The sequence below is a fragment of the Pan troglodytes genome, chromosome 1 (assembly GCF_028858775.2).
Source record: "Pan troglodytes isolate AG18354 chromosome 1, NHGRI_mPanTro3-v2.0_pri, whole genome shotgun sequence".
Lineage (NCBI taxonomy): Eukaryota > Metazoa > Chordata > Mammalia > Primates > Hominidae > Pan > Pan troglodytes.
The window spans coordinates 203,315,941-203,329,050 of record NC_072398.2 but is presented as its reverse complement, the minus strand read 5'-3'; the positions used below and the strand labels follow the sequence as shown (position 1 = coordinate 203,329,050).

Below are 13,110 nucleotides of genomic sequence, written 5' to 3'. Positions count from 1 at the left end.
CTCTGATGGACCACTCTTGTGAGCTTCAGTAGCTCCTGCTGCTGAGCAGGGGCGAGGTCTATTCATTTCCGTCTCTATTTAACCCTGGTAAGGCCTGCCCCAGAGAGGGCTGTTGGTAATCGTGGAGCTGCTAAAGGCTGATGAGGGCTGATGGATTCCAAGATAGGACTGTACTGCCACCTGGTGGTCAGATCAGCACATAGCACCATGAAATTGTGAGAGCCCCTGCCGGGAGAGTGGTGATTCAAGGGTATGGGGGACCTGGAAGGCCCTTAAAGAACAAGGAAATCCCTAAAGTATTTTATTTAAGAGCAAGACGCTCCTAACTTGAGCACTGGAGAAAGACATTCTAGGTCTGGACGAGAGTTCAACTCCTTCCCTTCCCCATTTTACAATCTGGGAAACAGGTCCAGAGAAAAGTGATGAGGACAGAGAACCTCTACATTGGCAGTCAGAGATGGGATCTATTTTTGGACTCTTTTTTTTTTTTTCTTTTTTTTTGGAGACGGAGTCTCACTCTGTCGCCCAGGCTGGAGTGCAATGGGGTGATCTTGGCTCACTGCAACCTCCACCTCCTGGGTTCAAGTGATTCTCCTGCCTCAGCCTCCCGAGTAACTGGGACTACAGGCGCCCGCCACCACACCCGGCTAATTTTTGTATTTTTAGTAGAGACAAGCCCTGCTAGTTTCTAGTTACCCTCATCTGTGACCAAACATGGTATCGCCCCGCACCGTCACCCACTTTAGTCACCAAAGTTGGCACTACAGAGTGGCTTTTGGCTGCTTCCAAAAATAAAATTCATCCTCAGAAAGCCAGGATCTGACAAGGCTGAGGGGACTCAGAAGCATGCGCTTCAGGCTCAGCAGATGTTTTAGAGGAGGAAGCCCTGGAGACCACAATATGTAACACCCCCAGCCCTAGTTTTGAAAACAAAGAAGGCCAAGTGCAGTGGATCACGCCTGTAATCCCTGCACTTTTGGAGGTCGAGGTGGGCAGATCACTTGAGGTCAGGAGTTCGAGACCAGCCTAGCCAACATGGTGAAACCTCGTCTCTATTAAAAATACAAAAATTAGCCGGGCGTGGTGGCGCACACCTATAATCCCAGCTACTTGAGAGGCCGAGGCACAAGAATTGCTTGAACCCAGGAGGTGGAGGTTGCAGTGAGCTGAGATCTCACCACTGCACTCCAGCCTGGGCGACAGAGCAAGATTCTTCGTCTCAAACAACAACAACAAAAACAAGGAAGCTGGGACCCCAAGAGAGTACTTAACTTGTCTGAGGTGACTCAGCCCTGGAGCTGGGCGGGGACACAGACATGTGTCTCTCTGAAGGCTGCTGCCAGGGAAGCATCTAAAAGTGCATTGAGGCCAGGTGCAGTGGCTCACGCCTGTAATCCCAGCACTTTGGGAGTGATCCTCAGGCGGATCACCTGAGGTCAGGAGTTCAAAACTAACTTGGCCAATGTGGCGAAACCCCTTCTGTACTAAAACTACAAAAATTAGCTGGGGGTGGTGGCAGATGTCTGTAATCCCAGCTACTTGGGAGACTGAGGCAGGAGAATCGCTTGAACCTGGGAGGCAGAAGCTGCAGTGAGCCAAGATCACGCCACTGCACTCCAGCCTGCGCAGCAGAGTGAGACTCTGTCTCAAGAAAAATAATTAATTAAAAGTGTGTTGAGCATCTCTCGACTCGCGATGGTGAATTCTGGTGTGTGTTCACCCTTCTGCCACAGGCTTTGCAGATAGGATGATTGTGGTCCCTGGCAAGGATTGTGGTCCCTGGCAAGGGTGAGGGTGGGTGAAAGGAGATGGGGGTGGGGAGGTGGTGACAGGGAAGGAAAAGGTGGGGTCCTCATTTGTGCATCGTGAGCCTCAAGTAGGTAGGAACTGGGTCCCATCCGCTGTGGTGTCCTTAGCCCCTGCCATCACTTACAGAATGAAGGCAAGGAGTTATCCCGCGCAGGCCGGTCCCAAGGGATCCTGGGGAAGGTGGAGTCTCCCATAAAGAACTGGTCATTTCCAGTGTCATTCAGCCTGAGGACTGCTGAGGCCTCAGATCTAAAATCCTGGGGCAGGGCTGCCCATCTCTCTGGGCTTGATGTTGTCCAGGGGAATAAGTGGAGGGGGCTTCTAAGGGCAGAGACCCTAATTTGGTGCCAACTTTGGAAGAAAGGAAGAATATGGTCTGTGAGCCCCAGAGAGTAAACCCTGACTCCAAAGTCAGATGAGCTAATTCCTGGTTGTCACTTGGCTGTTTCCTCTTTGTTTTATGCAAGTCCTTCATCAATCATAACTGACATTTACGGAATGCTTCCTATGTGCTTGGGTTGTCTTCTCCTTCCTATTCAGAAGGGCTGTGAATTCCATATGCAAACTGTTCTCCCTATCCCCAGAGTCCTATGAGGAAAGGGGGACCTTGCCGAGCCCTCGAAAAGCTGCTGTTACGCCCTTTCCCCAGAGCGAAGGGCTGGCCTTTATTCTCCATCTGAGGGTGATCACTAGCGCTTCTTGAGAGAACGGAGACCTGGCTTCTCCATCTCTGCCTAATCAGAGAAGTATCTGGAAGCTTCTCTCGGTGAGAACAAACTGAGTTCTGCCTCCCCAAGCACCCTGTGGAATCGAGCCTGTCCATTTATACAGGAGGACCTGCTAGGCAGGAGTCCAGAGGAGGGGATGTCTGAACTGAGTCTGGAAGGATGGAAGGGAGTTTTTCAGGCAGATGAGCTTCTGAAGGCATCCAGGTAGAGACCAACATGTGCTAAGGCCCAGAAACAAAATCAACTGGTTGTGTTCCAGGAGCTGTGGTTGACTCGAGGGGAAAATGGGAATGGGGGTGTGTGGATGGTGCAGGCCAGAGCCAGATTGTTTTGGGCTTCTCACTGCAAACATGATTGACAGCAGGACAAAGTGTTTTCTGGGTGAAGTTTATTCTGTTTTCACATCTAGGTTGTTGGGGAGAGTGATAGACAAAGTTCTGGATTCTGGGCGTCGTCGGCACATGCTTGTAATCCTACTTGGGAGGTTGAGACACGAGGATCACTTGAGGCTAGGAGTTGGAGGCTGCAGTGTACTATGTTCGCATCTGTGAATAGCCACTGCACTCTAGCCTGGACAACATAGTGAGAACCCATCTCAAAAAAAAAAAAAAAAAAAGGCAAAGTTCTAGATCCTAACTGGAAGAGTTAGGCCAAGAAGGAAGAAGAGGTTCTGGGAGCTGCTGGCTACTCCTCATCCTCCTCACTATCGAGATACTTGTGGGTGGCGTAGCCCATCAGGGCACCAATATTACCTGTGATGACGCTGCTGCCACCAGCCCCTGTAAAGCAAACACAGATGAGTCACTGGGGCCCAAGTGCCAGGCCTGGGAATCCAAATGTCTGGAAACCATTGGTTGAGTCCAACCCCTTATTTCTAGATGGAGAAACAGAGGCCCTGAGAGGGGATGGCACTACTACAAAGTGAGTCCCATTTTTACCTTGCCTTGACATCCCAAATCAGAGATGTGTTTCAGTGATGAAAAAGGCAAAAATAATGGCTCCTTCACCTGATGTCTGCCATGGAAACGCCATGTTATTAATCATGCTAACAGCCACCTTCGTGGAGCCCTGTGTGGGTGTGGGGGGTTCACAAGCCAGGGATCATTTCATCTTGTCACAGCTATGTGCCATGTGAGAGGACAACTAGCTGATAGCCCAGAGGTGTCCCTGGGCTCGCCCACACTCTTCCCCTCCCATTGCAGGGGTGTGGCCCCCTCTGAGCAGGGCTGTCTTCTTTTGGGCTGGTTCTTTGGGCTTTTGCCATTCAGAATTGAGAGAAGAGAAGATGCGAGGTTCAGAAAGGCAGAGAGGGAAGTTTGTCAGGGGCAGGTTTTCTCCAGGATTTTGGAGGCCTCAGAGCGAGAGAGAGAGGTGGGGGTGGGTGGGGAGAGAGGAGAGAGAGGGAAGTAAGGCCATTTTTTATGAGTCACTCTGGGCCAGCACAGTGGCTCATGCTTGCAGTCTCAACACTTTGGGAGGCCAAAGTGGGAGGATTGCTTGAGCCCAGGAATTCAAGACCATCCTGGACAACACAATGAGACCCCATCTCTACAAAAAAAAAAAAAAAAAAAAAGCCAGTGTGTGGCGGTATGCGACTATAGTCCCAGCTACTTGGGAATCTGAGGCAGGAAGATAGCTTGAACCTGGGAGTTCGAGGCTGCTGTGAGCTGTGATCATGCACTGCATTCCAACCTGGCAGTGTGAGACCTTGTTTTGACCTTTATCTATAATAAATAGATCAATAGATTGATCAATCGATAGAAGAGTCACTGTGAGCTCTGTATCTGTTCCCTCCACGGTGTTCAAAAAGTGCAAGTCAAGACCAGTTTGGTGTGAGATTGATTTGAGTTACTCTACTACGTTTCTTTGTTACTGTGGTCTCTGAGATTGAGCAGTTTCAAAAAATGTTAAACTAAGGATGATCATCCCCACGCACCGCTGAGGGAACTGAGGCTTGTTGTGATTTGGCCAAAGCATCAGTGAGGCACCCAGCCTTTGAGGCTGAGAATGGGGCTTCTCGCATTGTACTGACTGGGTCAGAATCTAGGCTCTGGTCTAAACTAGCAGGGAGACTTGAGTAAGTTCCTTAATTTCTGGCCGGACACGGTGACTCACGCCTGTAATCCCAGCACTTTGGGACGCCGAGGCGGGCGGATCAGCTGAGGTCAGGAGTTTGAGGCCAGCCTGGCCAACATGGTGAAACCCCATCTCTACTAAAAATACAAAAATTAGCCAGGCGTGGTGGTGTGTGCCTGTAATCCCAGCTACTTGGGAGGCTGTGGCAGGAAAATCGCTTGAGCCAGGGAGGCAGAGGTTGCAGTGAGCCAAGATCACACCACTGCACTTCAGCCTGCCTGGGTGACACAGCCAGACTCTGTCTCAAAATAAATAAATAATCACTTAATTCCTGGTAAACTACTTAATTACTTGAGTAAATTACTTAATTCCTGAGTGCCTCAGTTTCCCCAGATGTATGATGAAAATAATAGTAAAGAACGTCCCACCAGGGGCCCAGGCCCCGCACTCACCGAGGCTCTGCAGCGTGGCCACTAGCCCCCCGGCGGGCACGCCGCCCCCATTCAGGATCGCAGACCAGCTCATCAGCGAGGCAGCCACCGAGTTGGCCGCGATGCCGGCGCCGGTGAAGCCCAGCGCGGGCAGCCCGGCGACTGCGAGTCCTGGAGGAACAGGAGCGGGTGAGGGAGCGTCCGCGGCAGAGGCCCGCCCCGCCTGCCCGAGATCCTCGCCCTCCAGACCCACCTCCTCCGACGGCCATGAAGGTCAGGGCCTTCCAGAACCCGGAGCCGCTGTCCGAGCTCTCCGAGCACTTTTTCTTACCTGCAGGAGAGCAGACAAAGCGTAGTGGGGGTGTTGGGGTGGGACACAGGGGGCCCCTACTCTGTGTCTGATGCTCAGGACCACTCCTGGAGGCGGGGGCCACCACTCTCCTACTCAGAGAGCCTCACAGAGGGGAAGGGACTTTCCCCTAGGCGCCGAGCCTGGCACAGAACTAGCATCGAGTAAATTTCGGTAGGATGGAGGAATGAACAGAGTAGTGGGATTTGAATCTGGGACTCTGGCGACACCAACCCTGCGCTGTCCATTGGAATGGACGCCAGGGTCTCTACAGAAGCACGCCAGACTCTCTACACCCCGGACCCTGAAACTCTCTCCTTTATCCCACACTCCTCCCATCCCCCAGCACCCTTATATGCCTCCTTACTTGTCCCCTTACCTGCACCCTTATCTGTTCCCTTACCTGCACCCTTACCTGCATCCTTACCCACATCCTTACCTGCATCCTTACCTGCATCCTTACCCGCATCCTTACCTGCATCCTTACCCGCATCTTTACCTGCACCCTTACTTGCATCCTTACCTGCACCCTTACCTGTCCCCTTACCTGCATCCTTACCCGCATTCTCACCTGCCTCCACCCCGCTGCAAGTGAAGAGCAGCAGGTAGCACAAGAAAAGCGATACCGCCTTCTGCCGCATGGTGGCGCCGCGCGTGGGCTCCGTCACTAGACCTGCGAACGGGCGAGAGGGAGATGGTCCCCGGAGCATTTTTGGAGCTCATCAGCTCCGTTGTTTTCCCTTCCAGTTCCAACTGAATCAGTAAAAAGCAGCGAGGTGTGGTGAATGGAATCCAGGATCCCTCTCAGGAGCCTCGGGAATCCGTTTCCTCTCCGCATCAGTGGCAGAGATGTCCCTGCCCCAACCGGTGGGTGTGCGGATTCTGTGCGGATTCGCACGGTGTTTGGCACGTGGTAAGCTCCGCAGATGTCAATATCATGACTGTGGTTGTTCTTGGCCTTGTACCCAAGTGACCTTGGGCAGGATACTAGGGTACTTTGCTTCTCTGGGCTTCAGTTTGTTTATTTCTAAAATTGGGGTATTAACAGAGTCTATTTCAGAGGGTACTTGTTAATTTAATAACTGTTCCACGCTGTATCCCCGGCACTTTGAACAGTGCCTGACGCATAGAATTTGCTTTAAAAAATTTTTTAAGATAAACTCATTCTTACAATGCATTGAATATCTACAGGCACCAAACATTCGCCACACATCAACTTAATTTTTTTTTCAGAAAGAAAGCACAGAAGGGTGTGTGGAAAAAGAAACTCAGTTTCCCTCACCGTACGAGAGGCTTCTGACAGCAGAAGTGTGGGGGTTTCTCCCCACCAGCAAGCAAACAATCAGTCCTCTGGTGAACACCACCTGAGGGTCCCCAAATTCAATTCTGACACCACTATGGGTAGATAGTGGCCGATCCCACATGTTGAGGGTTCAGTCCCCCAGACTGCCAATCGAAAGCCCTAGGTTGTTTTACCTGTGTTTCTGACTGACTATAAACTGGGGTTCCCACAATTCCCTCCTGCAGTTTTATTAATTTGCTAGAGCAGCTCACAGAACTCAGGGAAACACTTTACTTACATATACTGGTTTCTTTCTTTAAAAAAAAAATTGATCTTGTTGTTGTTTTGAGACAGGGTCTCACTCTATTGCTCAGGCTGGAGTGCAGTGGCCCCATCTCAGCTCACTGAGACCTTCGCCTCCCAGGCTCAAGTGATCCTCCCACCTCAGCCTCCAGAGTAGCTGGGACTACAGGTATGCACCACCACACCCAACTAATTTTTTTTTTTTTTTTTTTGAGATGGGGTTTCACCATGTTGCCCAGGCTGATCTTGAACTCCTGAACTCACGCAATCTGCCTGCCTCAGCCTCCCAAGTGCTGAGATTACAGGCATCAGTCACCATACCCAGCCACATTTACTGGTTCCTTATGGATATTACAAATGCTCCAGATGAAGAGATGCATAGGGCAAGGTATGGGAGAAAGGGCATGGAGTTTCCATTCCTCTCCAGAAGCACCACCCACTGGAGACCTCCTTGTATTTGGCTATCTGGAAGCTTGTCAAACCCTGTCCTTTTGTGTTTTTATGGAGGCTTCATTACATAGGCATGACTGATTAAATCACTGCCCATTGGTAATCAGCTTAACCTTCAGCCCCTCTCCCCTCCCCAGAGGAAATGCCAGCCATCAGTCAACTTATTAGACAGTTATCACTCAAAAGATATTTATCACTTTGAAGATTCCAAGGATTTTAGGAGTTGTATGCCAGGAACTGGGGGATGAAAAAATATATTTTACAATATCACAAGGGATAAAGGTCACACAGCAAATTGTGCAACATGGGTACACATTCAAGACAGTCAGAATTCATGAACCTATGCTCTTTCCTTTATACCACAAAACTGGAAAATGCATATGCCCTCCGACTCGCCTCTAATGTGATCTTTGTCAGATCAATGCTATTTTCTTAAGTTAAAAAGAAAAACAAGAAACTCCTCTCATGTATTGAGTACTTAGCACTTTATGGCACGCAGTCCACTTGTACCTATAACAACACCACGAAGTAGGTACCATTGTTATCAACCACATGTTATAGATAAGGAAACTGAAGCTCAGAGAGGTTAAGTAATATTCCCAAGGCTGCCTAGCCAGGTCATGGCAAAGTCAGGGTTTAAACCCACAATTGGCTAATACCCAAGCCCACATTTTTTTTTTTTTTTTTTTGAGATGGAGTCTTTCTCTGTCGCCCAGGCTGGAGTGCAGTGGCGCAATCTCATCTCACTGCAAGCTCCACCTCCCAGGTTCATGCCATTCTCCTGCCTGCCTCAGCCTCCCGAGTAGCTGAGACTACAGGCGCCCACCACCAAGCCCGGCTAATTTTTTTTGTATTTTTAGTAGAGACAGGGTTTCACTGTGTTAGCCAGGATGGTCTCGATCTCCTGACCTCGTGATCCGCCGGTCTCGGCCTCCCAAAGTGCTGGGATTACAGGCGTGAACCACCACGCCCGGCCACCAAGCCCACATTTTTAACAACCACTCCAGATGGCTTCATCTATCCTTAAAGATGAACTCACTGTCACATTGGATCCTATAATAAAGAGGCTTCTAAAATCATCCAGTCCTTTGAGCAGCAAAGGCAACTTAACCTTCCTTTTACAGAGGAAGTAATTAAGGCTCCAAGAGGTGACAGGGTTAAGGCCACAGATCGCTGATATTGCACCTGTAAGCTGGGTCTCATGCCACTTGGGGTTTTGCATCCCATCTCCCTAAAAATCTCCAACCCATCCTCTTAGACAAGTCCCAGCCCAGAGCACTAAAAGGGACCCAGGAGTGCTGCCTCCCAGGAGAAGGGGCCTCCTGGCTCTCAGAACATGAGATTTACAGGCAGACGGGCAGCCTGGCAGAGGGTGGCAGCTTGATGCCCACACTTCATAGCTCCTGAGTTTACCTTGGAGGAGAGAAGAGAAGCAATCTTCAGCCCGGAGCCTGCTGATAGATGGGCACAGCAGCGAGTAAACGGTTCTCCGGCTGAAGGCTGGCTTTTTATCATCACTTGCGGATCCTCCCACGTCTCACCCTAGGCAGCCAATCCCTGTCGGAGTTTCTATTTCTGCACTCTGCAGTTTCATTTTCCCCTCTCTCCCAGTTCCTGCACTCTGCAGAGTTTCATTTTCCCCTCTCTCCCAGCTCCGCCCAGCGGGAACATTTGTGTGCTGCCTGCTGGCAGAAAAATGCACTTCAAGCTGAGGACTTTTGGAGCCGCTAAGGGTATTCAAAGCATGTCACACTATGATGAGAGCCACGGCCATACTGGGCTTAGTGAAGCCTGATCACCAGCTCCCCCGGGGGCACACAGGCCTTTCACCATTCAGTCCAATTAATAAACAACACCTATCATTTATTGAGCACTTGCTGCATGCCAGGGTCTGTGCAAAATGCTCTATTTACATGATCTTTTTCCAATCCCACAGTAGTCATGTGACATACCATATGCTGTTTATAAACCCTCAGAACTTTAAGTCACTTTGTTCCATTGTTCTCTCAGGCTGGCTGCTTCTGGGTCATGGGCATATGGTAAGACCAGTGAAGCCTGTGTTCATGTGGCCATCATGATACATCTTGAGTTTCAAGATGGGTCCCCTGGCCCTAGGTAATGAACTGAGCATTCTTTAAAGCCTTTGGATGGTGATGCTTGAAGTGCTATGGGTCAGAAATGCAACCTCTATTTGGAGAACATAGAAATTCCAGTAAGGATGAATCATTGCCTTCTCCCAAGTGGAAGGGGTCTGAAATAATTGACCTGCCACCAGATGGCTGGCTATTCTCATTGAGCAGTTTTGCCATATTGCTACCTGCTGCTGGTAGATTGGCTATATTTTGGCAATTGCCAGATCAGTTTTGGTGAGAGGGAGCCCAAGTTGTTGGACTCATTTCTAACCCCCATCCTTACCACCTTGGACACTCATAGGTCTATTGCAAGGCAATAGTGAGGCTAAGTTTAGAGGCTGGCTGACATCCACAGGATGGGACATCCTGGCCATTGGGCTGTAGAGCCTCCTCTGCAGCAGATGATCTCTGGTCAGCATTAACATGAGACACAGAGATCCAGGTGCTTTATGCCCATTCAGAGTTCATTCTTATGCCCCTAACCCACACCTGCTTATTCCCAATCTTCCAATCTTGTTCCATCCATGCCTTTGACCAACCAGCCAAGCCATTTGCCTCTTATTAGCAATTGGTGTATGTCTGTACCTCAGTCCATCTCTCTCTCTCTCTCTGCATACAGAGGGAACAACACGGTATACTGCTCCTAGTTCTGCTCCCTGGGAGGATTCACTATTATTCAGCGCCACCCCCAACTGGGGCTGTAATAGAGTGGTCTGTTTCCAGCTGATACCAAAATATTATACTGACTTATCTGTGAATTGAGTTCGACTCCTTTCCTCCATTATCTGTTGGTTGCTGGGAACATTCCATGAGGCCATATATATGGGTCAAAGAGAAAACCCAGAGAAACAGAGTTGGGTGCCACAGGACTCTGAGCTCCCTGTTTATTTAATTTACTCATGCCTTTTAGACCCCTTTTGCTCAGCCTTGAATATACCATTTCCATCATATATTTTTGGTTTTGTTTTGTTCTTTGTTTTTTGTTATTTTTGTTTTTGTTTTTGAGACAGTCTTGCACTGTTCCCCAGGCTGGAGTGCAGTGGTGTGATCTTGGTTTATTGCAACCTCTGCCTCCCGGGTTCAAGCGATTCTCCTGCCTCAGCCTCTCGAGTAGCTGGGATTACAGGTGCGCACCACCATGCCTGGATAATGTTTTTTGTATTTTTAGTAGAGATGGGGTTTTGCCATGTTGGCCAGGCTGGTCTTGAACTCGTGACCTCAGGTGATCCACCCACCTCTACCTCCCAAAGTGCTGAGATTACAGGTGTGAGCTGCTGTGCCTGGCCTCTTTGTTGTTTTGTTGGTTGGTTTGTTTGTTAGAGACAGGGTCTCACTCTGTTGCCTGGGCTGGAATGCAGTGGTACAATCATAGCTTACCGCAGCCTTGACTTCCTAGGCTCAAGAAATCCTCCCACCTCACCCTCCCAAGTATCTGGGACTATAGGCATGTGCCACCACACCCAGCTAATTTTTATATTTCTTTTAGAGACGGAGGTCTCACTACATTGCCCATGCTAGTCTCCAACTCCTGGCTCCAAGTGATCCTTCTGCCTCTAGGTCTTAAAGTGCTGGGATTACAGGCATGAGCCAATGCGCCCAGCTTCCATCACATATGGAATTGCTGCTCTACCTTTCTGATAATACCCAACTTAAGATACATAGCTACCTGGCACCCAGTGGTGAGATGTGTAGTCACTACTGGGGCCCAGTGACACATCATGGCCTCTTTTCCCAAAGGGACCACAGTAAGCATAGCCTTACTGCAGAATCCTAAGATTCCTAACCGTAATTCTCCTATGTGGGCTTTCAGAGACTTTCTACAGAATCTTTTTTCTCCCTCCCTACAGAATCGTTATCCACCTTTACACAGATACATCCAGCAACATTGTAGGATCATATAATCAGAAGTGGCAGCATAGCTTGTTTTGTGGCCTGAACCTGCTACACAGTTAAGAGGAAAGAAAAAAACCAAAATGTCCTAATGTGCTTTTTCTTTCCTTTTCTTTTCTTTTCTTTTCTTTTCTTTTCTTTTCTTTTCTTTTCTTTTGAGACAGAGTCTCACTCTGTCGCCCAGGCTGGAGTGCAGTGGCACGATCTCGGCTCACTGCAAGCTCCACCTCCCAGGTTCACGCCATTCTCCTGCCTCAGCCTCCTGAGTAGCTGGGACTACAGCCGCCCACCCCCACGCCCGGCTAATTTTTTGTATTTTTAGTAGAGACAGGGTTTCACTGTGTTAGCCAGGATAGTCTCGATCTCTTGACCTCTTGATCCCCCCACCTCGGCCTCCCAAAGTGCTGGGATTATAGGTGGGAGCCACCGCGCCTGGCCTCCGTTTTCTATTCTCTCAATGAACACAACAATCGCCACAGACCAGATGTGTGGGTAGGGTTTTTTTCTCACACCCCAAGCAGCAGACACCAGCTGGGTGTCCTCCGATTCAATTTTTTTTTTTTTTTTTTTTTTTGAGATGGAGTTTCACTCTTGTGGCGCAGGCTGGAGTGCAGTGGTACTATCTCGGCTCACCGCAACCTCCGCCTCCCGGCTTCAGGCGATTCTCCTGACTCAGCCTCCCATGTAGCTGGGATTACAGGCATGCACCACCACACCCGGCTAATTTTGTATTTTTAGTAGAGACGGGGTTTCTCCATGTTGGTCACGCTGGTCTCGAACTCCCAACCTCAGGTGATCTGCCCACCTCGGCCTCCCAGAGTGCTGGGATTATAGGCGTGAGCCACCTTGCCTGGCCTCAATTCTTTTTTTTTTAATTATTAAAATAAAAATATGGAACGCTTCATGAATTTGTGTATCATCCTTGCACAGGGGCCATGCTAATCTTCCCTGTATCATTCCAATTTTAGTATATGTGCTGCTGAAGTGAGCACTTTTTTTCTTTTCTTCAGACAGGGTCTCACTGTGTCACCAAGGCTGGCTCAATCACGGCTCACTGCAGCCTCGACCTCCTGTGTTCAAGTGATCCTCCTGCCTCAGCCTCCTGAGTAGCTGGGACTATAGGGGTGCACCACCATGCCCAGGTAATTTTTGTATTTTTTGTAAAGATGGGGTTTTGCCATGTTGGCCAGGTGGTCTCGAACTCCTGGGCTCAAGGGATCTGCCCGCCTCAGCCTCCCAAAGTGCTGGGATTACAGGCATAGGCCACTGTGCCCAGCCTCCAATTCAATTCTGACACTGTCTACCTGGAGAGAGCATCGATCCTACAGGTTGAGGGACTCCTCAACACTGACCCTCAAGACACAAATCAGGGCTTCTGGAACTTCCGACTGGTTGCAAGTTGGGATTCCCATAATCCCTTCTTTGGGTTTAATTAATGTGCTAGAGAGGCTCCTAGAGCACAGGGAAACACAGTTAGCAGTTTACTACACAGGAAATTAGAAAGGCTACATGAAGAGATGTGTTGGGTGAGGTATGGGGGAATGGGGACAGCGTCCTCCAGGAACATCCATGTGTTCAGCTATTGGGAAGCTCTCGGAACCCTGTCTTTTTGCTTTTTTATGGAGGCTTCATTACATAGGAATGATTGATTAAACCATTG

At 49.4% G+C, this 13,110-nt stretch overlaps 1 protein-coding gene and 1 non-coding gene across 3 annotated transcripts; both read right to left on the bottom strand.

Annotated features, from left to right (window-relative positions):
* Positions 1–2,908: 2,908 nt before the first annotated feature.
* IFI6 (interferon alpha inducible protein 6) lies at positions 2,909–8,956 on the bottom strand. Of its 2 annotated transcripts, none has more exons than XM_016957252.3 (5): positions 8,842–8,956; positions 5,953–6,066; positions 5,298–5,375; positions 5,066–5,215; positions 2,909–3,316 (listed from the first exon to the last, which is right to left on the bottom strand). In XM_016957252.3, the coding sequence occupies exons 2-5, from the start codon at positions 6,032–6,034 to the stop codon at positions 3,222–3,224; spliced, it is 405 nt and encodes a 134-aa protein (XP_016812741.1). In that variant the 5' UTR covers positions 6,035–6,066; positions 8,842–8,956; the 3' UTR covers positions 2,909–3,221.
* Positions 8,957–12,335: 3,379 nt separating this feature from the next.
* On the bottom strand, positions 12,336–12,442 carry LOC112206963 (U6 spliceosomal RNA). Its single transcript, XR_002941435.1, has one exon. It is a non-coding gene; the product is annotated as a U6 spliceosomal RNA (small nuclear RNA).
* Positions 12,443–13,110: the final 668 nt, after the last annotated feature.

Excerpts from the sequence above, each read along its gene's own strand:
- IFI6 (XM_016957252.3), bottom strand. The coding sequence starts at position 6,034 with ATGCGGCAGAAGGCGGTATCGCTTTTCTTGTGCTACCTGCTGCTCTTC. Across the intron at positions 5,216-5,297 it reads CTTCATGGCCGTCGGAGGAG|GACTCGCAGTCGCCGGGCTG; the intron begins GTGGGTCTGGAG and ends CTGTTCCTCCAG. Across the intron at positions 3,317-5,065 it reads GGCCACGCTGCAGAGCCTCG|GGGCTGGTGGCAGCAGCGTC; the intron begins GTGAGTGCGGGG and ends TTTGCTTTACAG.